At 48.4% G+C, this 27,936-nt stretch overlaps 1 protein-coding gene across 1 annotated transcript in view; it reads right to left on the reverse strand.

The window, feature by feature from the left end:
- Positions 1 to 27,936, reverse strand: part of TERB2 (telomere repeat binding bouquet formation protein 2) — a 151,091-nt gene that overhangs the window by 116,498 nt on the left and 6,657 nt on the right. The window contains exons 2-3 of the mRNA XM_077260979.1: positions 26,743 to 26,827; positions 9,947 to 10,086 (exon numbers count right to left, since the gene is read on the reverse strand). Coding sequence (XP_077117094.1) covers positions 9,947 to 10,086; positions 26,743 to 26,827 — 225 coding nt within the window. The remainder of the gene's footprint in view (positions 1 to 9,946; positions 10,087 to 26,742; positions 26,828 to 27,936) is intronic.

Here is a 27,936-nt window from a genome sequence, read left to right on the forward strand (position 1 = left end):
TTCGGATCTGGTGAATTGTGGTGGGGACTTTCGGCTAGTGTGGCCGAATCCCCGGGTAGTTATCGTGAACAGTTAAACCTTTGAGTTTATTGGTGCTCCCGAGCCAGGGTGGTAACGGCTGGGAGTAATTCTGTGTTTACTGTTATGTTCACAGTTATTGTATGGGTATTCGCCAGATTCTTTGTAGCTTCAAGGACTCCTCCTAGTAAAAGATAGTGTCTACATTGTGTGTAATTATTATTTATTTGTTGTGTTAAAATAAAAAGGCTGCTGTGGCCAAGTTATTCCAAAAATAATTATTGTCATGTGTTTTTGTGTGAGTTGGAGTGTGGATGGGGGCTGGGGTGGTAGAGGGGGAGGTGGTGATAGGTGGGTTTTGGAGGGAGAGAAGGGGGGTTCACCCGGGATACCCAAAGTATCGACAATGCCATTGTCATGTGAGGTAACAGGAAACACTTATAATTGCTTATATTTTGCAAATTGCAGAACAAATATCTTGCACATGCCCACTTGAGTATGTCGGGAAGATGAAGAGAGAGCTGAGGAATAGAATCAGAGATCACCTGGGAGATATCAGGAACACACATGGTACCCCAATATGGAGGCATATTACAGAAATACATGGTGGTGACCTTGACTGTTTTATTTTCACTGTAAATAGAATTCGGTGGGGGGGACTGGAACTGTAAAGGTACCGTCACACTCAGCGACGCTGCAGCGATATAGACAACGAGCCGACCTAAACTAGATCGCTGGAGCGTCACTGTTTAGGTCGCTGTAGAGACGCCAAACACAGCAACTCCAGAACGATGCAGGAGCGATCCGGTGACGTAACGGCGACTCACTTCTCGTTCTCGCTGGTTGGTAGCTCCATGTCAAAAACAGCCGGAGTCGTTGCTTTTGATGTCAAACATGACGATGCACGCCGACCTGGCGACGAAATAAAGTTCTGGACTTCTAGCTCCGACCAGCGATGGCACAGCGGGATCCAGATCGCTGCTGCGTGTCAAACACAATGAGATCGCTATCCAGGACGCTGCAACGTCACGGATTGTTGTCGTTATCTTTGCAAAGTTGCTGAGTGTGACGGTACCTTAAGATCCTTCAAAAAGGGACCAGATGGATCTACCGTTTGAGGACCATTAGTCTGACGGGCCTTAATGAACACATACAATATGGCTGCTTTCTTTAAAGGGAATCTGTCTGTAAGCTTTGTCTATGTAATCTGAAGACAGCAGGAGATAGAGACTGAAATATAGAATTCAGGGATGTGTCACTTGTCAAAGTGGGTACTGTTGATTATAACTGTGAAGGATTTATCACTAAAACATTGCCAGACTAGTACGGCAACTAATCAACTCACTATGGACTTTGTACATGTAAGCCTAGTGCCTGGTACATATATAAAACACTATATCACCAACACATAAATGTTTATTGGTATGTGTCAGACAAACAATGGTATACTAAAGGATGACACTGTACCACCAACATTGGATCATCCTTTGGTAGGTGGTAGCCTATTTAAACTGTTTCACCAACGTACTACAGCACTTAGCACTTTATTATTAAGGCAAGCGTGTGAAATATCACACATTATGGATAGAACTAAGCATTTTATCATGTGTGATAGAAATTTTCAGTGAAGCTCTACAGTATTTTCTACATATACTTTCATTGTTGTGACAGTCTGTATTAGCTCAGCACCATTATGTAGGTATTAAACTCCAGATGGGGGCTGGAACAAAGCGCAGCTGGGTGGAGGCCCCCCATGACTGCTTTGAGCCGGGTGGTCTTTTTAAATAATGCTGCGGCTGGGGATAGGAGGATGGCAAGGGGGGGGATGAGTTAGGAAGGGGGGAGGTAGTAGGGAAAGTGCGGGAAAACCACCATTCCCTACCTTAATTCAGGAAGAAGAAGACGTGCAGGATGGCGTCGGCTGAATCCATGATGTCACAGCTTCGAGTGATGGCCAGGTCCAGGAGAGGGGGCTGGCTTGAGGCCCAGCTGGCCTCCATCATCGGTGCCGCAGGAGGATCTGGGCAGAGCTCACGGGGGAGGAGGACTAGGCCCCCAGAGAGACTGTCTCCCGAAGTCCCGGCGCGTGGCAGGCGCAGGCTCCGGAGCCCCTCCAGGGACCCTGCGGGCAGTGAGTCCGGCGGCGCTGCCCCCTCCGGTCGCTCCCGCTCCGGCAGGAATCCAAGTACCCGGCCTGCAGGCGCCGGGCGTCGGGCCCAGGACACCACCGCTGCTGCCGGGAGCGCCGGACCGGAAGTGCGGCCTGCGCGATCCAGGCAGAGCGCAGCCGCAGCTTCCCCCGCTCCTGTCAGGTCCCCTGCTCTCAGGGGGCGCGAGTCTGCCGCTCCACCGGCTTCTCCTGTTGTACCGGTGACCAGAGGGAGAGCGGCCGCCATTCCCCCTGCCCCCAGCAGATCCACAGCGCTCAGGGGGCGCGCAGCGGCAGGAAGAGGCAGAGCAGCGCTGCCAGGAAGAACAGCACAGCCAGGAAGAGCTGCACAGCCAGGAGGAGCAGCACGGCCAGGAGGAGCAGCACGGCTAGGAGGAGCAGCACGGCCAGGAGGAGCAGCAGCAGCCAGGAATCCGGACCCTTTACCTGCTGGGATGACCACGAGGAGTACACAGGCGGCGGACGGTCAGCGGTCGGGAGATCTTCTACATCCCGCTTGTACGGAACGGCGCAGCGGAGGGAGAGATGCAGGCAGCAGTGTCGAGCTGCCTGACCGGGAGCGAAGAATGTTACACGACCGGGCGGGCTCGCCCGGGTTGGAACGCAGGGATCGGTCAAGGTCGCCCAGGAGGTCTCCGGAACACAGGGCAGCGTTTACCTGTTACCCATCGGACGGTGGGGTGGCGGGGGACACCGACCACGGACGGAGGAGTGGGTCGGTACAACAGCTACAGCACGCTCGGGTCCCCCCTGGTGACGAGGAGGCCAGGGGCGCGGGCCTAGGGCATCGATGCGGCGATGAGGTGTCGGAGTCCAGCGGTGATCGTCAAGTGAGGTCGGAGCGACAGGGATCCGGAGGTCCGGCTGGCGGGGACACAGCACCCGCGCAGCGTTGTGAGTCTGAGTCTATGTCTGGTTTGTCGCCCGCAGGGGCCGGGTTGCAGGAAACTAGGAGGGGTCGGGTGGCGGTGTGTGAGGAACGGCAGAGGAGTGGGCCGATTGTGGCAGAGGTGCCAGGTATGCAGGATTTATTGCAGGGTATGTCGCAAATTTTGCGTAGATTAGAGGGAGGGTCGGCAACTGGGGTTGCCGCATCGCCGGTTGAGGCGTGGTTGTCTGGGCGAGGGGTGGAACCCCCGGCCGGGTGTGGGTTGTTAAGCCCTGGTCGGGTATTGGAGGTTGCATCGTCAGGTGTATCGGTTTCGGTTCAGACAGAGAAGGAAAAAGGCGATACGGTCAAATTAGATGACAGAGCGAAAAGGGAAGTTTATGTGTGCTTTGAAGGGCCGTTGGGAGCGCATTTAAAAAAAGGAGGTGAAGGAGAAGATTTGGAGAGACGAGTACGTGGAAATTTTTTCCCTGCTTCCGTTGGAGAAGTTTAACTTGGATAAAGGGAAAAAAGACGATAGCAAAAAGGAGGAGGAAGAAAAGCGGAGGTGGCGGCTAATTCCGCAGACATTTGTAAACTGGTTGCAGGCATTTGCAATATTGGCGAGCGTAGTGGGGGAGAAGGCGCCTGAGAATTGCTCGGGTTTGTTTTGCTATTTAGACTCGATTGGGGAGGCGCATTGTACATATGGCGGTCAGACGTGGCTGCGGTATGATGAGCAGTTCAGGCAGCGAAAGGCGGTAAGGCCGGAAATTAGGTGGGACCAGAAGGATATAGGCCTTTGGCTGAAGGTTATGGCCCCAGCTAGACATGGGCAGTCCTTTCATGGGTCCGGGGGTGGTGGCAGCCAGCAGGCGGGACACGGAAGCAGTAGTCAGGGTGCACAGGGAGCAAAGGAGAAGTCTGGAACCTGCTGGCAGTTTAACGACGGTCAGTGCAAATACGGTAACACCTGTAAATTTAAGCATGTGTGTTCCCACTGTAATGGAAGTTCACACGGGGCTTCAAAGTGTTTCAGGAAGGGAAAAGGAAAGCCAGCTTTGGGTGCCGGTCAAGGGGGAGAGCCCGGTGAGGCTTCACGAGATGGCCCCCTTTCTAAATAGGTACCCCGATCAGGTGAAGGCGGGTATTATTTTTAATGGTTTTGCGGATGGTTTTAGGATTCCTGCACCGAGTCACGAGGTTCCTTTTTCGATTAAGAATTTGCGGTCGGCAATGTTGCATGCCGAGGTTGTTGATGTTAAACTCAAGAAAGAAGTGGAGTTGGGAAGGATGTCGGGGCCGTTTTTGAACCCGCCGACTGAGGGTATGGTGGTTTCCCCTTTGGGGGTGGTGCCTAAGAAAGAGCCGAATAAATTTCGGTTGATTCAACATTTGTAGTATCCAAAGGGTCAGTCGGTAAATGATGGCATCGCTCAAGAACTGTGCTCTGTTGAGTATACATCATTCGATGCAGCGGTGCAGTGGGTGAGAAAGCATGGCCCGGGGGCGCTGTTGGCAAAGATGGATATCGAATCGGCCTTCCGTTTGCTTCCGGTGCATCCGGACAGCGTTCTGTTGTTAGGTTGTTTTTGGAATGGTGGTTACTATTTGGATAGATGTTTGCCAATGGGCTGCGCCATTTCTTGTTCCTTGTTTGAGACGTTTAGTACTTTTCTGGAGTGGGTGGTTAGGGACGTGGCGGGAGTTCAGTCGGTTATCCATTATCTGGATGATTTTTTGTTTATCGGGCCGCCTGATTCCGCAGTATGCCGTAATACGTTAACGGCTATGTTTTGGGTCGCTGAGCTTTTTGGAGTTCCATTAGCGGCGGATAAGACGGAAGGTCCCACTACGGTGTTGAGTTTTTTGGGAATTTTAATTGACTCCGAGAGAATGGAGTGTCGGTTGCCGGAGGATAAGCTGGCCCTGCTGCAGCAGGAGGTTGATAGAGCTAGAAGGAGGCAGAAGCTGACTTTGAAAGAGTTGCAGTCTCTTTTGGGTAGATTGAATTTTGCATGTCGGATCATACCCATGGGCAGGATATTTTGTCGCAGGTTGTCGGTCGCGACGGCAGGTGTGAAAGAGCCGCACCATTTTATTCGCCGGAGCAAGGAACACAAAGACGACTTGCTAGTGTGGCAACGTTTCTTGTGCAATTACAAAGGGCAGTCGTTGATTCAGCAGGAGGTCTTAACAAACTTTGATTGCGAGATATATACGGATGCAGCCGGTTCGGCTGGTTACTGGGCCTATTGCGGTGGTCGTTGGTGTGCCGGACGGTGGCCGGGCCAGTGGAGGGAGTTGGGCCTTACAAAAAACCTGGTTTTGTTGGAATTGTTTCCTATCGTGGTGGCGGTTTCCATTTGGGGGGAAATGTTTGCTAACAGGAGGATTCGTTTTCATTGCGACAACATGAGCATCGTGTCGGTGATGAACAGTTTATCGGCCTCATCCCCCCGGTGATTAAGTTGGTGAGGGAGTTGGTCTTCTGATGCTTGGAGCTGAACGCTTGTATTTCGGCAGTGCATGTGCCGGGTGTGCAGAACTCAATAGCTGATGCATTGTCTCGTTTCCAGTGGGACCGTTTTCGGGAATTGGCGCCGGACGCGGAGATCTCGGGAGAGGAATGCCCTTTGCATCTTTGGAGCGTGATTATGGACGAGCGGGCTGGTTGATTCGGGAGTCTGTTACGAGCCAAACCTGGGCATCATACGAAGCCTCCTGGCGGGTATGGCAAAGTTGGTTGTCGGTGTGGGGCCAGTTGGTGTCTGACGAAGATAGGATGTTGGCGGTGTTATTCTTGATTGGTAAGGCGGCCGAGGAAGGTTGGTCGATTTCGAAGGTAAATAAATTTGTTGCTGGATTGGCTTTTGCTTTTAAGTTACAGGGGTTGGTAGACGCGACAAAACATTTTTTGGTCAGACAAGCACTTAGGGGTTTTAGGAGAGGTAATCGGACGGTTGACCATCGCCGCCCCATTTCGTTTAGCCTTTTAGAATGGTTGGGCGGAGTCTTGGAGATTATTTGTGGTTCGAATTTTGAGTTGGCGTTGTTTCATCTCGCTTTTTCATTAGCATTTTTTGGGGCAATGCGCGTTGGGGAGCTGGTGTCGAGGTCTAAAGTTAGAGCAGGGGGTTTGTTGGCGGAGGATGTGGAAGTATGGACGGGGGGTATCGTTTTTTGGATTCGGCGTTCAAAGACTGACCTAATTGGGAGAGGAAAACGTGTGGTGCTGGGAAGGGTTAACGGGTCTGTCTGTCTGAGGTTGTCTGGAAGCATACTGGCAGTTATGGTCAGGCAGATCCGGCCCTTTGTTGTGTCACGCAGAAGGGTCCTTTTTGTCACGCTTTCAGTTCATTGCGGTGTTAAGAAGGGGCTTGCGGGAGTTGGGCCTTTCTCCGGATTTGTTTGGGTCGCATTCTTTTCGTATCGGGGCGGCATCAGAAGCTGATAGTTTGGGTTTGGGCGCGGAGGACATTTGTAGAATTGGCAGGTGGACTTCCAATCGTTACTTAAGTTATGTCCGTCATTAATTTAGTGGTGTGGTTATGATTTTTTGTATCTGACCTCAGTGTTTTTTCTTCATGCATCTTGTTGCAGGTGTGTCCCCTTACTTAGCCTGGATCTTCGGACATTCGTTCGTTCATTGGGGGGCGCTGCGGGCCGAGGTCAGGCCGGACGGTAGGCAACTGGGGTTTAGGAGGCGTCAAGTTGTCATTCGGTGGTTGGGATATAGGGGGATGGTGTGGAGCAGGGCCCTTCCTGAATTTTCCAAGGCGGTTCGTTTAGATAGACAACCTGACATTTTAATTGTGCATTTGGGGGGGAATGACTTGGGCGCGCGGCCTGTCAGGGAGTTGATTAGGGACATACGGTTCGATTTGTTGAGGTTGCAGGTATCATTTCCTGGGGTGTTGATTGTGTGGTCAGATATTGTGCCTAGGAAATGGTGGAGGGGGGCTAGATCTTTGAAGGGTATTAATAGGGCTAGGGTCAAGTTGAATAGGGCAATAGCAGGTTTTGTTTCCAGAAACGGGGGGATTAGCGTTAGACATTTTGAATTGGAGTCAGGGCTTGGTAACTATTGGTTGGAGGACGGAGTTCACTTAAACGCGATTGGGATTGATTTGTGGACTTTGGCATTGCAAGAAGGAGTTGAACGGGCGTTGGTGGCGTTGGGGCACTCACGAGCCTGAGGTGGTCAGGGCTGCTCGTGTGTGGTGGGGGGGTGGGGGTTCTTGGAGTTGACGCTGATTGGTTGGGGGAAGGAATTGGAGCATAATTGCAGGCAATTTAAAATGTGGTGGGTTGGATCTGGCATTTTGGTATGGGCTCTGGCCGGGTTTTACCCTGGGAGCTGTTGGTGGTTTTTTCTCTTCCCGGAACGGGATGTACGGTGCCCTCGAGCTGGTTTTCACGGCTGAGGGTAATATGGTGGTCGATCTTCTTTTGTGGGGTTTTGCCAGATCTTTTTAGCTCCAAGAAGCCTCCCCTCGAATTTATACTGTTGTATTTATGTTTATGTTAATTTTGTTAATAAAAGTTGGCCGCTGTGGCCAAAATATCCAAAAGAATAATTGGTTATGTTTTATTTAAGGAAAGGGTTGGGTCGGTGGGCAGTTTCTGGTGGTTAGGTTACATACGTAGGAAAAGACCGTACTCGGCATACGCGGTCATGATAAACCTTTGAGAAACAACAAAGGGGAAACGCGTAGAGTTTTGAATTATTATTCAATTTATTCACTGTAGATAACATTTATCAATTAAAGAGTATATGACTGTTAATGAGATTTATCCCTAAGAAGGTGTGTGACATTACCCCTTTGAAGACGAAGTATAAACTGTTACAGGCTTCTACTATATTCATCACTATTTTAGTCTAATCTTTATACCCTAGCCTATATCACCAACTACAGTTGTTCATTGTAATAACCGTGGTGAACTCCTATCAATTCTAAATGTGGTTATTTGTTGGCTCCTATCCCCATTTATATGTGAGTCTAAAAGTGTGATATATGATTTTGTGGTTACTAATAGGGCTGACTACAGTCTAAGTAGGGCCAACCATGGTTGAGCAGGGGTGCCACTTGTACATTTAGGGTGCCAACTGCCGCGGCTAGGTAGGGTTCAGTTCCCAATCAGGGCTTTATAGAGCACAATAGTATCAATATCTTTATTACTTCACACCTTTTTTTTCCATAACGGGGTCTAGCACTTACCTTGATGGATATCCAGATTTTTTTTTATTTCTAGCCTTATACATTTTTAATTCATATCTAATCAATTTCATGTTTTTATTATAGTATTTTTTTCTGTGACCTATTTTTCTATTTAGATACTACTTTACCATTTTTTGCTGATACTTAAGGGGTTAAAAAGACAATAGATACCTAATTATTTTATGAGCATTTTATGAATCCTGCTGGAGGACTGTACAGCCCTTCTTAGGCTACGTTTCCACAATGAGCTTTTCGTGCGTTTCTGATGTTGCAGAATTTTTCCACCATTTCTGCACCTATCTATATATATAATTGTCTAAGGGTTTTTCTGTCTGTCTGTCTGTCCTGGAAATCCCGCCTCTCTGATTGGTCGAGGCCGCCAGGCCTCGACCAATCAGCGACGGGCACAGCATGGCGACGATGATGTCATAAAGGTTGCCTCGACCAATCAGCGACAGGCACAGTCTGCCGCGAATTCGCCTCGACCAATCAGCGACGGGCACAGTATCGACGTAGATGTCATAATGGTTGCCATGGCGACGATGATGTCATAAAGGTTGCCTCGACCAATCAGCGATGGGCACAGTCTGCCGCGAATTCTGGAATCATCATTGTCCATATACTACGGGGACATGCATATTCTAGAATACCCGATGCGTTAGAATCGGGCCACAATCTACTTATTTAAAAAAAGTTACTTGAATTTTTTCATTCAATTTTAGTGTTCTTTTTTTAACATGCATTTTATCACGTTTTTTACTCTGCATTTTGTGTCTCTCTTTGGTGTGTCAAGTTTATTGAAATACTTAGGTGTAGATTACCTGAGCTGTTGATACATTGATGCGAAAATGCATTAAAAAAGCATCTGCATTTTTTGGCAGGAAATTTTTTGTATTTAATGTAAGTCTATGGGAAAATTCTACACAGAAAACTGAGAGTACTCGCAAGATACATTGACATGTTGCGGATTTGAAACACGCACCGCAGGTCAGTTTATGTAGCGTTAAAAAGAAGCACAGTGGTCATAAGATTTCTAAAAATCCCATCCACCATCCACATTGCTCTAAAATTCTGTGTTTTTGATGTAGGGAAAATATGCAGCATCAAAACCGGACCAGAAGCTCATCGTGGGAGCGTAGCCTTAGGGCTCATACTCACTTGCGCGAGACTCGGATGAGTCTCGCACGACAATACCCGGCGCTGCTGCCGGCACTCAGATCGGAGCATGTGGATGCATAGGAATACATGCAGCCGCACGCTCCGCTCCTAAGTGAAGGGTGCAGTGCCGGGTATTGCCGTGCGAGACTCATCCGAGTCTCACGCAATTGAGTATGAACTCTTACATAGATTTTCAAAGTACTTAAACCACCCTAATCAGGTCTCAGACATCTATTTAATAATATACTGTATGCAATTTGTATATTTTTTTTTTTTTACAAAGAACGATGAATACTTACATATTATCTCTCTATCTTTTGTTTTCACATGTAATATTGCTCTTGAACTTAGAATTTACAAAAGATTTACAAATAACAAACATATAATATTCATTATTAATATTTTTAAATTACATTTTAAAGCTAGTACTCATCTTATAACCGGCCAAGAAAGGGCCCAGTTAGTTGAATGAGACGTTGCCCTGAACATGAAAAGGCTACAAAGGATTACCTTTATGAATAGAGGGTGGGGGGAGAATAAAGTTCCCCAGAGTCACCATAGTTTTGGTTTCTAGTTGAGTATGTAATCTCAGGAAACTTGCATGAAAAACAGTAGCTTTATTTTCAATGTATTCCAGACTATTATATATTCTAAGAAAAAAAATCAAAAACAAAGAAACTAAACATTACATCATAATGGCTCAGACATAACTTTTTTTCATTCAATTGCTCCTTGTTTTTTTCACCGATAGCACTCTTACCAATAATAGTGAATGGGGCCATTTACATGTCCGTCATCTTTACAGACCGAGTTATCTGTGCAAAATCGGAGACATGTCCAATGTTAATCCGAGTGTCCGCTCAAAATCAGCAATGCAAGTCTATGGGTCCATAAAAAAATTGGACAGCACTCAGATTCCATCTGAGTGCGGTTCGATTTTCATGTACTGCTAGACAGGAGAAAGTAAATATATTTTTTTTTCTTACATATGAGAAAAACTAATGAAAATCGAACCAAATGCTGATGAATCTTGCATGACACTCTGATGAAAATCACTGCGGAAACTTGGCCAGTTTTTCCTCAACTGACATCTGAATAAGCCATAAAACTGACGTCATATTTCAGCATTAGGCCTCATTCACACGTCCATGTTTTATTCATGTTTTTCATATATAGACTACGTACCCATTAAAGTCTATGAGGCTATTCACATGTCCATATTTTTTTCACGGATTGTGTATCCATGTCAAACTCACGGAGACATGTCCGTTGTTCTCTGGTATCATTGATGAAAAGTACCAATTCAAGTCTATGGGTTCGTAAAAAACATATACTGCATCTGTGTGCCATCCATGTACTGTCCATATTTAACACAGCAAAGGATAGGAGAAACTTTGCAATTTATTCATAGATCACCAGCCAGAGCCGTGGGGTTACTCGGTATTGGGTCTGGTACTTAAAGGGATGTGTCACGGGGCGACTCGGTCCGTGGCCCTGGGCGCCCATGTAAAAGGGATATTGAATAAAGTTTATGTTCGTGATGCCAACTGTGGTATTCAGTTAGTAGGGACAACACTGCTTAGTCGGGTCCTCTGGGGTGATGTTATGGCAGCTAGGATGGTATAATTTCCCACAGGTGAAGTAGGTCCCCAGGGCTCCCGGTGTATAGATGAAAATGGTGAATGGTGCGGTAAGAAATGGACGACACAGGTTTGCAGTCTTTTTACCTGGTTTACTGAAGCTTGAGGCAGCCACAGTCCAGGGTACCAGATCACAGGTACAGGCAGGGTCCGGCTGGCTTGGAAGCATATCCAGAGTCCCCTTTACCAGGTGGAGATTAAAGCTTTCCGCAAAGCGCAGTGGTGTTGTAGTCCCTTACTGCCTATGGCCATATCTCCCAACCGTCCCGGATCCCGCGGGACTGTCCTGATTTTGACAGTCAGCCCCGGGATCCCGGGCGGGACATTAGTTGTCCCGCACTACGTGCCTAGGGCAGGGACAATGCAGGGAGAGGCACCTGAGTAAGGTTTGTGGCTGTTTTTTTTTTTTATAAAAGCTGGGTCACCTCCTGACCGACCCTGCCCCCTGTGCGGCGCTGCCACGCTGAGGGAGAGAGCCAGCAGCAATCAAGATGAAAGTTCAGCGACTCAGCATACCTCCTGTGTATGCACGGAGCTCCGGCTTCTCCTGCTCTTATCTGGTATCCCGGCAGAGAAGGAAAGACGGGGGAGGTGCCGGGACAGTGCAGAGCTGTGAGCAGGAGAAACTGAAGAGCTGCACATGGGCATCAGCCGCCCCTGCACCACAGAGGAGATTGTGTGTGTGTGATGTGTGTGATGCTGCATGTGTGTGTGTGTGTGATGCTGCATGTGTGTCATGTGTGTATGAGGTATCTGGTGTGTGTGATGGCTGCGTATGTGTGATGGCTGCGTGTGTGTGATGGCTGCGTGTGTGTGTGATGGCTGCGTGTGTGTGTGATGGCTGCGTGTGTGTGTGATGGCTGCACGTGTGTGTGATGGCTGCGCGTGTGTGTGATGGCTGCGTGTGTGTGTGATGGCTGCGTGTGTGTGTAATGGCTGCGTGTGTGATGCATTTGTGTCAAAGCTGCATGTGTTTGTGAGCTGTGTTTGTGATGCTGCGTGTGTATGTGTGATGCTGCGTGTGTGTGTGATGCTGCGTGTGTGTGTTTGTGATGCTGCGTGTGTGTGTGTGAGCTGCATGTGTGTGTGCTGTGTGTGTGTGCTGTGTGTGTGCTGCGTGTGTGTGCTGCGTGTGTGTGCTGTGTGTGCTGCGTGTGTGTGCTGCGCGTGTGTGCTGCGCGTGTGTGCTGCGTGTGTGTGCTGCGAGCTGTGTGCATGTGTGTGAGCTGTGTGCGTGTGTGTGAGCTGTGTGCGTGTGTGTCATTATGCAGCGGGGCTGTGCGTGTGTGTCATTATGCAGCAAGGCTGTGCGTGTGTGTCATTATACAGCGGGGCTGTGCGTGTGTGTCACTATACAGCGGGGCTGTGCGTGTGTGTCATTATACAGCGGGGCTGTGCGTGTGTGTCATTATACAGCGGGGCTGTGCGTGTGTGTCATTATACAGCGGGGCTGTGTGTGTGTGTCATTATACAGTCGGGCTGTGCGTGTGTGTTATTATACAGTGGGGCTGTACGTGTGTGTCATTATACAGTGGGGCTGTGCGTGTGTGTCATTATACAGTGGGGCTGTTACCGCTCCTGTCACTGCGTGCCGCCGCCGCTCCTCCTCCAGATTCCAGCGCACCAGCTTCTCTTCCGGTGCAATGTCCCATCCTCCTGCCGCTGCGCGTCCCCGCCGCTCCTCTTCCAGGTCACAGTGCGCTCATCCTCAGATCGTCTCTTCACTTCCGGTATCTCGCTCTGTCAGGGGCATCTGGTGTTTGCGCAGGCGCTCTGGAATCATCAAAGGACGCATGCGTTCCTCTGCTATTCCTTCTCCCCCGGAGCTCTCCAGTGACAGCCAATCCGGGTAAGACTTCTCCTATAAGAGGCTGACCTTCCTGCTTTGCGATGCCTAATTGTCATATAGCCTCCGCTTGTGCATCTGGCCAGTTTGCTCTACCTGTGCTCTGTCTTTTGTGTACTGCGCAGTCCGAGCCTATTGTCCTTGTCCTGCCTGCTTCGCCCCTCTGTTTGTTGCTTTTTTTCAGTTAGCCCGCCGTACTTATTTAGTTCTTCTTTATTTCTTTTTCTCTGCAGCCTTCACCTGTCTCGGCTCCCCAGCCTCTCCGGTCTGACGTCCGTCTTCCTGGTCCTGAGGTTCGGTCATGCCTTCCCGGTTTTCCTTTTTTGTTCTCCACCCTCCTTCGGCATTTTCCCCTCTGTTCTTGTTTCCTCTCTCTCTAGAGCCGCCCCTCTTGGTACGGCTACTGTGGTTTTGGCTCCTCTGGGCTTGCCCCTGACGGTCCCTGTATAGGGGTCGGGTCCATATGGTCAACTCACCCAGGGGTAGGTCTTTTCCGCGGTCCAGAGGGTCCACTCTCTTCCCTACACGTTCGCGCTACAGTAAAGGAAAATCGGGAAGGCAGGACCGTACCTCAGGACCAGGAAGACGGACGTCAGACCGGAGAGGCTGGGGAGCCGAGACAGGTAAAGGCTGCAGGGAAAAAGAAATAAAGAAGAACAAAATAAGTACGACGGGGTAACTGAAAAAAAGCAACAAACACAGGGGCGAAGCAGGCAGGACAAGGACAATAGGCTCAGACTACGCAGTACACAAAAGACAGAGAGCACAGGTAGAGCGAACTGGCCAGATGCACAAGCGGAGGCTATATGACAATTAGGCATCGCAAAGCAGGAAGGTCAGCCTCTTATAGGAGAAGTCTTACCCGGATTGGCTGTCACTGGAGAGCTCCGGGGAAGAAGGAATAGCAGAGGAACGCATGCGTCCTTTGATGGTTCCAGAGCGCCTGCGCAAACACCGGATGCCCCTAACAGAGCAAGATACCAGAAGTGAAGAGACGATCTGAGGACGAGCGCACTGTGACCTGGAAGAGGAGCGGCGGGGACGCGCAGCGGCAGGAGGATGGGACATTGCACCGGAAGAGAAGCTGGTGTGCTGGAACCTGGAGGAGGAGCGGCGGCGGCACGCAGTGACAGGAGCGGTAACAGGGGCTGTGCGTGTGTGCCTGTCATTATACAGTGGGGCTGTGCGTGTGTGCCTGTCATTATACAGTGGGGCTGTGCGTGTGTGTGTCATTATACAGTGGGGCTGTGCGTGTGTGTGTCATTATACAGTGGGGCTGTGTGTGTGTGCCTGTCATTATACAGTGGGGCTGTGCGTTTGTGCCTGTCATTATACAGTGGGGCTGTGAGTGTGTGTGTCATTATACAGTGGGCCTGTGCATTTGTGCCTGTCATTATACAGTGGGGCTGTGCATGTGTGTGTCATTATACAGTGGGGCTGTGCGTGTGTGCCTTGTTATGATCCTTAGTGGTTGAGGATCACAAATTACTCCAGCTAAGTAACAAACATAGGACAAGCTCTAGGGAGGTGGCAAACTGGACTGACCGCAAATCTGAACCTATCCAAACACACTGGAAGATCCGAAATAAAATCCATGGAAATGTGCGTCCAAGGCCTTTTCGGAACAGGCAAAGGCAAAAGCAAACCGCTGGCACGAGAACAGCAAGGCTTAGCCCGAGCACAAATCCCACAAGACTGCACAAAGGAACGCACATCCCGCGACAAGGAAGGCCACCAGAAGGACCTAGCCACCAAATCTCTGGTACCAAAAATCCCAGGATGACCCGCCAACACCGAAGAATGAACCTCGGAAATAACTCTGCTGGTCCATCTATCCGGGACAAACAGTCTCTCTGGTGGACAACGGTCAGGTCTATCCGCCTGAAATTTCTGCAGCACTCATCGCAAATCTGGGGAAATGGCAGACAAAATCACTCCCTCTCTGAGAATACCAGCCGGCTCAGAAACTCCCGGAGAGTCAGGCACAAAAGTCCTAGAAAGTGCATCAGCTTTCACGTTCTTCGAACCAGGCAGGTATGAGACCACGAAGTTGAAACGGGAGAAAAACAACGACCAACGAGCCTGTCTAGGATTCAGGCGCTTGGCAGATTCAAGGTAAATCAGATTTTTGTGATCAGTCAAGACCACCACACGATGTTTAGCTCCTTCGAGCCAATGTCGCCACTCCTCAAATGCCCACTTCATAGACAACAACTCCCGATTACCAACATCATAATTCCGCTCGGCTGGCGAAAACTTTCTTGAAAAGAAAGCACATGGCTTCATCACAGAGCCATCAGAGCTTCTCTGCGACAAAACAGCCCCTGCTCCAATCTCAGAAGCATCAACCTCGACCTGGAAGGGGAGAGAGACATCTGGCTGACATAAGACTGGAGCTGAAGAAAACCGGTGCTTCAGCTCCCGAAAGGCCTCCACGGCCGCAGGAGACCAATTAGTCACATCAGAACCCTTCTTGGTCAAATCCGTCAAAGGTTTAACCACGCGAGAAAAATTAGCGATGAAACGACGGTAAAAATTAGCAAAACCCAAGAACTTCTGAAGACTCTTAACAGACGTGGGCTGAGTCCAGTCATGAATAGCCTGGACCTTGACTGGGTCCATCTCCACAGTAGAAGGAGAAAAAATAAAACCCACAAAGGAGACCTTCTGTACTCCGAAGAGGCATTTTGAGCCCGTCACAAATAAAGCATTAGCACGCAGGACCTGAAAAACCATCCTGACCTGCTTCACATGGGACTCCCAATCATCAGAAAAGACCAAAATGTCATCCAGATAAACAATCATAAATTTATCCAGATATTCTCGGAAGATGTCACGCATGAAGGACTGAAACACAGAAGGAGCATTGGAGAGTCCAAAAGGCATCACTAAGTACTCAAAATGGCCTTCGGGCGTATTAAATGCTGTTTTCCATTTATCTCCCTGCTGAATGCACACAAGGTTATACGCACCACGGAGATCTATCTTGGTGAGCCAACTGGCACCCTTAATCCGAGCAAACAAATCAGACAATAGTGGCAAAGGATACTGAAATTTGACTGTGATTTTATTCAGAAGACGATAATCTATACAAGGTCTCAAAGAACCGTCCTTCTTGGCCACAAAAAAAAACCTGCACCAAGAGGGAAAGAGGATGGGCGAATATGTCCCTTCTCCAGAGACTCCTTTATATAACTCCGCATCGCGGCATGCTCTGGTATAGACAAATTAAAAAGTCGTCCCTTAGGGAATTTACTACCAGGAATTAAATTTATAGCACAGTCACAATCCCTATGAGGAGGCAGGGCACAGGACCTGGGCTCATCAAATACATCCTGGTAGTCAGACAAAAACTCAGGGACCTCAGAAGGAGTGGAAGAAGCAATAGACACCAACGGAGTATCGCCATGAATTCCCTGGCAACCCCAACTTGACACAGACATAGCTTTCCAATCTAAAACTGGATTATGAGCTTGCAGCCATGGCAGACCCAAAACGACAACATCGTGCAAATTATACAGAACAAGAAAGCGAATCACCTCCTGATGTACGGGAGTCATGCACATGGTCATTTGCGTCCAATACTGAGGCTTATTCTCAGCCAATGGCGTAGCATCAATTCCCCTCAGAGGAATAGGAAATTCCAAAGGCTCCAGGACAAAACCACAGCGCCTGGCGACAAATCCATCAGATTCAGAGCAGCACCCGAATCCACAAAAGCCATAACCGGGTAGGACGACAAAGAACAAATCAAAGTAACAGACAAAATAAATTTAGGCTGTATAGTACCAATGGTGACAGGTTTAGATTTCTTTTTTAAGCGTTTAGAGCATGCTGAGATAACATGAGTAGAATCACCACAGTAAAAGCACAACCCATTTTGACGTCTATGACTTTGTCGCTCAATTCTGGTCAGAGTTCGGTCACATTGCATAGACTCAGGTCTCTGTTCAGAAAATACCGCCAAAGGATGAGCAGATTTGCGCTCCCGCAAACGCCGATCAACCTGAATGGCTAAAGCCATAGAATCACTCAGACTTGCAGGGGTGGGAAACCCCACCATGACATTCTTAATGGCCTCAGAAAGACCTTCTCTGAAATTTGCAGCCAGGGCACACTCATTCCATTGAGTAAGCACCGACCATTTCCGAAATTTTTGACAATACACCTCTGCTTCATCCTGACCCTGAGAGATAGCCAGCAACGCTTTTTCTGCCTGATTCTCAAGATTAGGCTCCTCATAAAGCAGTCCAAGAGCCAGAAAAAATGCATCCACATTAAGCAATGCAGGATCTCCTGGCGCCAGAGAGAAAGCCCAATCTTGAGGGTCACCGCGCAACAAGGAGATAACAATTTTAACTTGCTGAGCGGAATCACCAGAGGAACGAGGTCTCAGAGATAGAAATAACTTACAATTATTCTTAAAATTTAGAAACCTAGATCTATCTCCAGAAAACAACTCAGGAATGGGTATCTTTGGTTCTGACATAGGGCTATGAATAACAAAATCCTGAATACTTTGCACCCGTGCAGTAAGATGATCCACACTAGAAGTCAGAGTCTGAACATTCATGTCTGCAGCTGAGCTCAAAACCACCCAGAGTTCAAGGGGATGAAAGAAGCTAAACAGACTGCAGCAAAGGAAAAGCGGGAGGAAAAAAAAAAAATGTACTCAGGTCTTCTTTTTATCCCACTTCTGCGATGCATTAAACACTTTTTGGCCTGCTATACTGTTATGATCCTTAGTGGTTGAGGATCACAAATTACTCCAGCTAAGTAACAAACATAGGACAAGCTCTAGGGAGGTGGCAAACTGGACTGACCGCAAATCTGAACCTATCCAAACACACTAGAAGTAGCCGGTGAACGTGCCTAAAAAATCCTAGACGTCTCGAGCCAGCCTGAGGAACTAACTACCCCTAGAGAGAAAGAAATGACCTCTCTTGCCTCCAGAGAAATAATCCCCAAAGATATAGAAGCCCCCAACAGATAATCACGGTGAGGTAAGAGGAAGGCACATACACAGGGGTGAAAGCAGATTCAGCAAATAAGGCCCACTAATACTAGATAGCAGAAAATAGAAAAGGGAATCTATGCGGTCAGTAAAAAACCCTTACAAAATATCCACTCTGAGATTTCAAGAACCCCCACACCAACTAACGGTGTGGGGGAGAAACTCAGTCCCCTAGAGCAACCAGCAAGCGAGGAAATCACATTTTAGCGAGCTGGACTAAAAACATAATGAACACTGATAATCAAAAAATGAACAAAAACTTAGCTTGTCTTGGAGAGACTGGGAGCAAGGTAGACACAAGGAATCTGAAGAGCACTGAATACATTGATAGCAGGCAAGGAACTGAGTCTCCAGGTGAGCTAAATAGGAAACCAACCAAGGATAACGAACCAGCTGATGCAGCCAACCTGCAGAAAGACAACACTACACAGTACCGCTTGTGACCATTAGAGGGAGCCCAAAAATAGAATTCACAACAGTGCCTGTCATTATACAGTGGGGCTGTGCGTGTGTGCCTGTCATTATACAGTGGGGCTGTGCGTGTGTGCCTGTCATTATACAGTGGGGCTGTGTGTGTGTGCCTGTCATTATACAGTGGGGCTGTGCGTTTGTGCCTGTCATTATACAGTGGGGCTGTGCGTGTGTGTGTCATTATACAGTGGGGCTGTGCGTTTGTGCCTGTCATTATACAGTGGGGCTGTGCATGTGTGCCTGTCATTATACAGTGGGGCTGTGCGCGTGTGCCTGTCATTATACAGTGGGGCTGTGCATGTGTAATTATGCAGTGGGGCTGTGCGTGTGTCTGTCATTATACAGTGGGGCTGTGCATGTGTGTGTGTGTCATTGGTGCTTTCACTCTGTGTCATTCTATGTGACTGCAGACTTGTGAATCTCACATTGCTCGCAGAGCTGTGGTTATTTGGCGGATGTCTGGCTGCAAGTTTGTGATTTGCATACATGCAGTCACATGCCGACTAGACTTGCATGGCGAATGCAACTGTATTGAACAAGGCCCAAAACAGTCTAGTCGAAATGTGGCTGGGAATATATATATTGCATGCTTGTGGTCACAAGACCACCTGTTGCCGGCACCAGAGAATCTTCACAGCGCACAGTGCGCACGATATGAGGATTCACACATAGTGACTGTAGACATGTAGCATAAGATCCGACAACCCCTTTAAGGATGAGCCGCTACTAATGGGCCACTGCTGTGTGCTTTCCCCCCAGGCCAAAATTTGCCAGTCAGCCCCTGGACGGGGGACAGGGTAGGGGGGATGAAGGAGGACGGTAAGCCGCTCCATTCAAGATGGGAGCGTGGGGGGAGCGGGGGGGGGTGTAGAGATGAGCCATGCATACAGGAGGGGGAAATATGAGCCATGCATACAGGAGGGGGAAATATGAGCCATGCATACAGGAGGGGGAAATATGTGCCATGCATACAGGAGGGGGGGGGAATATGAGCCATGCATACGGGGGGGGGGAAATATGAGCCACACATACAGGAGGGGGGGAATATAAGCTATGCATAGGGGGGGATATGAGCCATGCATAGGGGGGAATATGAGCCATGCATACAGGAGGGGGAAATATGAGCCATGCATACAGGAGGGAGGGGGGGAATATGAGCCATGCATATGGGGGGGAAATATGAGCCATACATACAGGAGGGGGGGAATATGAGCCATGCATACAGGGGGGAATATGAGCCATGCATACAGGAGGGGGGTCATTATACAGTATTAAGCATCATGTGGGATCATTATACAGTATGGAGAACTGTGTGACCATTATACAGTATGGAGCATCATGTGCAGCCAGTATACAGTATGGAGCATCATGCGCAGTCATTATACAGTATGGAGCATCATGTGCAGCCAGTATACAGTATGGAGCATCATGTGCAGTCATTATACAGTATGCAGCATCATGTGCGGTCATTATACAGTGTGGAGCATCATGTGTGGTCATTATACAGTATGGAGCACTGTGTGGCCATTATACAGTATGGAGCACTGTGTGGCCATTATACAGTATGGAGCACTGTGTGGCCATTATACAGTATGGAGCACTGTGTGGCCATTATACAGTATAGAGCATCATTTGCAGTCATTATACAGTATGGAGCATCATGTGCGGCCATTATACAGTATGCAGCATCATGTGCGGTCATTATACAGTATGGAGCGTCATGTGTGTTCATTATACAGTATGGAGCATCATGTGTGGTCATCGTACAGTATGGAGCATCATGTGTGGCCATTATACAGTATGGGGCACTGTGTGGCCATATTTTTTTGTTTATAATTATTGTATATGAAACAGTGTGATCAGCAGTGCTAAATGGGTGTGGTTGGGACGTGGATATGGGTGTGACTAATTATGAATGGGTGTGGTCAGAGGCGTGGCCCAAAATTTGCCTCGGCGCGCTTCGCGCTGTCCCTCTTTCCCGTCTTCAAAAGTTGGGAGGTATGCCTATGGCTTCTGATAAGGTCCTCACAGTTCCTCTCTGTCCCCCATATAGGTTAGGACATAAACCCGTATAACAGGTGATTCAAGCCTTTCTACATGGTCTCTATCACGACTCGGACCCTATGTCACTGTGCCTCCTAGGTGTAAAGGCGGACAGGTAACTTAAAGTTCAGCTGTCCTGCAGGTTTCAGCTATGTCTCTTAGTGTCCGACATGGCCTCGGTCTTCCGGCTACTGGAATCTGCGCTAGCCAGGGAGGTAGCCAAATCACTGCTCTGCTCCCCTGGGTACCTTTCCGTGCTTGAACTGTGCCGCATGCTCCAATATCATTCGATCAGATAATGTCACACACCCTATGACTGGCAAGTCCTTTCCCATCCGAGGCTTTTTTACATGCGAGTCCAACTTTGTCATTTTTTGTAATCAAATGCCCTTGTGGCCTGCTCTATGTTGGAGAGACGATACAACACATAAGGGATCGGATTGCCAGCCACAAGTCCACCATTAGATGTAGAAAGACGTGGCTCCCCCTCCCTGAGCACTTTACAACAGCTAGACACTCCGTGGCGCAGCTCAAGTTCCAGGTTATTGAGCACGTACCACGCCCTAGACGCGGGGGTGATCACATTAAGCTTCTCAAATCCAGGGAAACGTACTGGATATATACCCTTGACACCCTAGCACCCAGGGGTCTTAACAGAGAAATGGACTGGCTCATATGTCTGTGTAACTAATTATTTTTTCTTTTCTCCCTCACCACAGACCCGATGAATTTACCGGTGAGTCCCTCATATAATCCCTAGTGACAATTGTCTCCTCTCTCCCCTTTCTCCCCCTCCTCCCCTCCCTAGGGTTATTCTTTTTACTTTTATTTAGTCCACCAACTAGGCTTGCGTACATGGTTACAGTGATGGGTTCTCTCATCGTACATTTACCTCGGCACTATTACATATGGGACCCTGCAGCATTCACATGTGTATTCACGCACGCAGGGAGATGATTTTTCATCTCCTAGCAACGCATCTCCCCTCTCAGCATTTCCGCACAAGCGCATCAGCGCTTACTGTGAGCGTGACGCCACTTCCGGTACCGGATGACGCACTTCCGGTGCTCTTATATCGGAGCGCTGATGCCGACAGCAGCAGGCTACATTCAGCTAGGCGCGGGAGTGCCGCTCGTACAATCCTCTCGCCAGGTAATCTGCTGCCCCATCCAGCGTGGTTACATCCACCTTCGCCCACACTGCTACCAATATCTAACTATTTGCATTATTTTAGACCCCACGCTCAACGGGACGGTTATCAACTACATTATCTCTTAACCCCTTCATGACCTTGGGATTTTCCGTTTTCCCGTGTTCGTTTTTCGCTCCCCTCCTTCCCAGAGCCATAACTTTTTTATTTTTCTGTCAATTTGGCCATGTGAGGGCTTATTTTTTGCGGGACGAGATGTACTTTTGAAAGACATCATTGGTTTTACCATGTCATGTACTAGAAAACGGGGAAAAAATTCCAAGTGAGGCAAAATTGCAAAAAAAGTGCAATCTCACACTTGTTTTTTGTTTGGCTTTTTTGCTAGGTTCACTAAATGCTAAAACTGATTCCAAACTTTGCTAAAAAAAAAAATTTGCGCCATTTTCCGATACTCGTAGCGTCTCCAATTTTCATGATCTGGGGTCGGTTGAGGGCTTATTTTTTGCGTGCCGAGCTGGCATTTTTAATGATACCATTTTGGTGCAGATACGTTCTTTTGATCGCCCGTTATTGCATTTTAATGCAATGTCGCGGCGACCAAAAAAACGTAATTCTGGCGTTTCTAATTTTTTTCTCGCTGCGCCGTTTAGCGATCAGGATAATGCTTTTTTTATTGATAGATCGGGCGATTCTGAACGCGGCGATACCAAATATGTGTAGGTTTGATTTTTTTTTTATTGATTTATTTTGATTGGGGCGAAAGGGGGGTGATTTAAACTTTTATATTTTGGGCCTAAACTTTATCTTGTTTGATTGATTGGTGCCTATTGTTTGCTATGGTCTTATTGTGCCTTTATTCAATTCTGGGCCTGAACTTTATTTGTTTTATATTTTTTTTGTTTTTCATGTATGATATCTGTACCATTGGCATTGTTTGTTTACATATGTTTTATTTTTTCTAGCGACCTTTTGATAAAGACTCGGGACGAGTCGAAACGGCAGTTTAACTTCTGGTCGCCTTCTGCATTATTGAATCTTATGTTTCAATGTAGCATAAATAAATTCCACTATCTTTGCATTATATACTCCCAGAGTGTGCGGTGTATACTGTTTATCTTGATGTTCATGGACTTAAGGCCCCGTCTCACATAGCGAGATCGCTAGCGAGATCGCTGCTGAGTCACAAGTTTTGTGACGCAACAGCGACCTCAGTAGCGATCTCGCTATGTGTGACACGTACCAGCGATCAGGCCCCTGCTGTGAGATCGCTGGTCGTGTCGGAATGGCCTGGACCTTTTTTTGATCGTTGAGGTCCCGCTGACATCGCTGAATCGGTGTGTGTGACACCGATCCAGCGATGTCTTCACTGGTAACCAGGGTAAACATCGGGTTACTAAGCACAGGGCCGCGCTTAGTAACCCGATGTTTACCCTGGTTACCAGCGTAAATGTAAAAAAAAACAAACAGTACATACTCACCATCTGATGTCCGTCAGGTCCCTTGGCGTCTGCTTCCTGCTCTGACTGAGCCGCCGTAAAGTGAGAGCAGAGCAGTGACGTCACCGCTGCGCTCTGCTCTCACTGTACGGCGGCTCAGTCAGAGCAGGAAGCAGACGGCAAGGGACACCGAAAGGCGAGTATGTACTGTTTTTTTTTTTTTACATTTATGCTGGTAACCAGGTTAAACATCGGGTTACTAAGCGCGGCCCTGCGCTTAGTAACCCGATGTTTACCCTGGTTACCCGGGTGCTGCAGGGGGACTTCGGCATCGTTGAAGACAGTTTCAACGATGCCGAAGTCGTTCCCCTGATCGTTGGTCGCTGGAGAGAGCTGTCTGTGTGACAGCTCCCCAGCGACCACACAGCGACCACACAGCGACGCTGCAGCGATCAGCATCGTTGTCTGTATCGCTGCAGCGTCGCTGTGTGAGACGGGGCCTTTATCCAGTCCACTACACCAGCACGGGCAGCAGGGCGCGGGAGCGCCGCTCATCAGCATTATCTACAAGACCCCACTTAAGGGCAGCCTTGGCGTGTTCACACGCATTACAAACAGGCACTTAAGTGTAAGCCTTCATTTCCATACTTCCAAGGATAATTATCCTCTCCTCTGTGCACATTAAAGCGATTGTATGATTAAGGCTCAGGTTGAGCCGAAACGTCAATACATTACCTCTGGTCGCTTTTCATGTCACATAGTAAATTTTGTTAATAAATTCTTCACTATTTGCAATTTACATACAGAGTGTGCGGTGTACTATACTTTCCACTACACCAGCACGTCACCCTTTATCAATCCTAGTGCACACCAATTTTCTCCTTACTGCTCCCCTGATGTCACTCTCCTGTGCCTTCTCTCTCCTCCACACTTTCCACAAGCTGTCATTTCCTTCTCTGTTTCCCTTCTCCAGGAGCTGTAGCAACTCCGGCTAGACAGCCCATTCAGTCTTTCTGACACTCACTGTCCAGGGCCGTATTTAGAGTTTCTGCTGCCCTAGGCACTTTTAGTGCTGCCTCCCCCTTTGGTGAGTATGACACTATCGGCAGTGACTTTGGCAAGAATCGCTGATGTGAAAGTCGCCTTTTTCTGCATCTGCCGCGTAACGGATCACTTATGGCAACACTGCGTTCGGCCTCATTCATTCCCTATGGGATTTGCGGCACTTGCCATGATCTGGCAAATGCGGTACCATACCTCCCAACTTTTGAAGAAGGGAAGGAGGTTTAAAGTTTGCGGCGCACGTAGTGCACCGCGGCAAATTTTAGGCCACGCCTCTGACCACACCCATTTCACAACTAGTCACACCCATATCCACGTCCCAACCACAGCCATTTAGCACTGCTGATCATACTGCTTCTTATACAATAATTATAAACAAAAAAATATGGCCACACAGGGCTACATACTGTATAATGGCCACACATGATGCTCCATACTGTATAATGGCCACACATGATGCTCCATACTGTATAATGGCCACACACAGTTCTCCATACTGTATAATGGCCACACGTGATGCTCCATACTGTGTAATGGCCACACATGATGCTCCATACTGTATAATGGCCACACACAGTTCTCCATACTGTATAATGGCCACACAGTGCTCCATACTGTATAATGGCCACACATGAAGCTCAATACTGTATAATGGCCACACATGATGCTCCATAGTGTATACTGTATAATGACCCCCCCTCCTGTATGCATGGCTCATCTACCTCCCATCCCATATACATGGCTCATGTCCCCCCTCCTGTATGCATGGCTCATATTCCCCCTCCTGTATGCATGGCTCATATTCCCCCTCCTGTATGCATGGCTCATATTCCCCCCCCCCCGTATGCATAGCTCATATTTCCCCTTCTGTATGCATGGCTTATATTTCCCCTCCTGTATGCATGGCTCATATTTCCCCTCCTGTATGCATGGCTCATATTCCCCCCTGAATGCATGGCTCATATCCCCCCCCTGAATGCATGGCTCATATTCCCCCCCTGAATGCATGGCTCATATTCCCCCCCCCTGAATGCATGGCTCATATTCCCCCCCTGAATGCATGGCTCATATTCCCCCCCTGAATGCATGGCTCATATTCCCCCCTGAATGCATGGCTCATATTGCCCCCCGTATGCATGGCTCATATTCCCCCCCCTGAATGCATGGCTCATATTCCCCCCCCCCGTATGCATGGCTCATATTCCCCCCCATATGCATGGCTCATATCCCCCCCCCGTATGCATGGCTCATATTTCCCCCCTGAATGCATGGCTCATATTCCACCCCCTATGCATGGCTCATATTCCCCCCCCTGAATGCATGGCTCATATTCCCCCCCTGAATGTATGGCTCATATTCCCCCCCTGAATGCATGGCTCATATTCCCCCCCTGAATGTATGGCTCATATTCCCCCCCTGAATGCATGGCTCATATTCCCCCCCTGAATGCATGGCTTATCTCTCCACCCCACCCCCCCGCTCCCGCTCCTATCTACCTGTTCCTCACCGCGCGGCCGCGCCGACATCCCTCTCGCTCTGTCCCGACTCCCGGCGCAGCACCTTCTTCCTGCGTGAGCGGTCCTGTGATACCGCTCATTAAGGTCATGAATATGCGCATATTCATGACCTTAATGAGCGGTACCACGAGACCGCTCATTCAGGACGAGCTGTGTACGCGGAGAAAATTCACCTTTAATCCGGGTTCAGAGCTCCCCCTTCCGGCCTGGAGTATGAATGTGTTGTGCGTATGTGATTACCTGGTGAAAGATATCCTTCATCGCTTCCAAGCGTGACATCACTCTCCCCGTGAGGAAAGCAATGCCACTGTTACGACCAGGACCCTCGGGCGTCACATTTATTCATTTATTCAAGAAAAATATTGATTATGATAATGATAAAAAGAGACACACATACACTGATCCAAAACACTGATGATTCCGGTACCATTTTTTCACTAGTGTTTAAACACGGACATGTGAATGGGGCCCAGTATAAGTTTACTAACATCACTGATCCTATCAAGGCTACATGCAAACTTGTATCAGACATATTAGACCAAAACTCGATGGAGGCTTAAAATAAAAATATTAGAACCACACTGTATAATCCATAAGAAAATTCTTGGACCATTTTCTAAAATGGTAAGGGTATGTTTCCACGTGCAGGAAACGCTGCGTGTTTGATGCTGTGCAGAGCCGCAGCGTCAAACACGCAGCGTCCAGACGTTACAGCATAGTGGAGGGGATTTTATGAAATCCCGTCTCTACTATGTGTGGTAACACGCACCCGTCGGCCCTGCGATTCCGGACATGCTGCGCATCTTTTTAGATCGCAGCATGTCCGTGTACCTTGCGGCGACGCTGCACCGCCGCAAGGTACATCACAGGGCCCTATGTGTGGGGTGCGATTTTGCCGGATGTGTGCAATGAACACATCCGGCATCATCGCGTCACAGAAGGGGCGGGGCTTAGGACGGAGCGGGTTTGCTGCTCCGTCCAAACCGCCGGCCATCCTGAAAGTGGACACGTACCCTTATAATTACTCTTTGACACATTTCCATACAGCACTGATACTAATCTCCTCCTTGCTTCTTACATCACTTTGAATGTCAGTGTGTAATGATTTACTATAGAATCATACATACCTCTGGGTGTCACGATGTGATGCATCACTACTGAAAAGGTAATCAGCTTGATGGCTCTTGTTTGCAATGGCTCCACCTTCAGACTCTGGAAAGTAAATTGGTTTACATCAATGGGGTTCTCAGCCACAAATATTTATCACATATCTAAGGCCAGGTGCACACAATCCAGAAATGGCAGCGCTTTGGACACAGTGCATGTTCATTGCGTCCAAAGCACTGCTGTCTATTGAATGCAGGTGAATCCGCATGTGTCCACTGAACAGTGCGGATTAACTGAATCCAATACATTCCATTTTCTCCGCACGAGAAATTACATGCTGCAGTCTGGAGAGACGCACCGCATATCCATCTCCGCAGGTGAGCCGTGGGCGTCTGTGGACACATAGTGGGCATGGGATTTCTTGAAATCCCATCCACTATGCTTTAACATCTGATCTCTGCGGTTTGGGCACTGCACAAGTACCCAGCGTCCAATCCGTAGCATTTACTGATCGCCTGCACCCTAATAGGTGATACATGTTAGAATTATGGGAGTCTGAGTGCTGTGCTGTTTCTGTAAGTACAATAGGAAGTACATTAGGGTATAGGGTGTACAGGACCCTGGCATGGATGAGGAAGGCAGGACTGAGAGGTGACTCAGAATGTCCCAGGTGTGGTGAGGAAGGCACTGATCTGCTACATATGATGTGGTCGTGTGCTCGCCTTTTGGGTGAAGGTGCTTAACTTGATCCAGGAGGTGACAGGAGTAGATGTGGTGCGTAACCCGCTGACTTTTGGGCTGTATGGATGATATTGCTACGGATGAATGTGGAAGGCTGGCTATCGCAAGATTGTTGTATGCTGCAAGAAAGCTTATCGCAATGCACTGGTTGGATGAAAAACCGCCAGGGAAAAAGGAATTTATCAACAAGATAAATTTTATTGTCCTTATGGAAAGAAATATATACAGTAAGAGAGGTCAGAATACAAAATTTGAAAATGTGTGGGGTGGATGGATGGATCACCCAGGTGTGGCGTCTGCTGAGTTACTGCAAAGTAGAATGGGTGTTGTGTAGTTGATTCTGGGGGGGACTCCTACATGTACAGGCGTGTTTTTGTAAAGCTTGTTATCTTTTCTCAAGAGGTGATGCTGTCAGATGGTTGTATTGGATAATGGGCAAGAGATTGGGGGGAGGGAGAGGGGGGTTGGTTAGG

Source organism: Ranitomeya variabilis, chromosome 5 (genome assembly GCF_051348905.1).
Source record: "Ranitomeya variabilis isolate aRanVar5 chromosome 5, aRanVar5.hap1, whole genome shotgun sequence".
In the NCBI taxonomy this organism is placed as follows: domain Eukaryota; kingdom Metazoa; phylum Chordata; class Amphibia; order Anura; family Dendrobatidae; genus Ranitomeya; species Ranitomeya variabilis.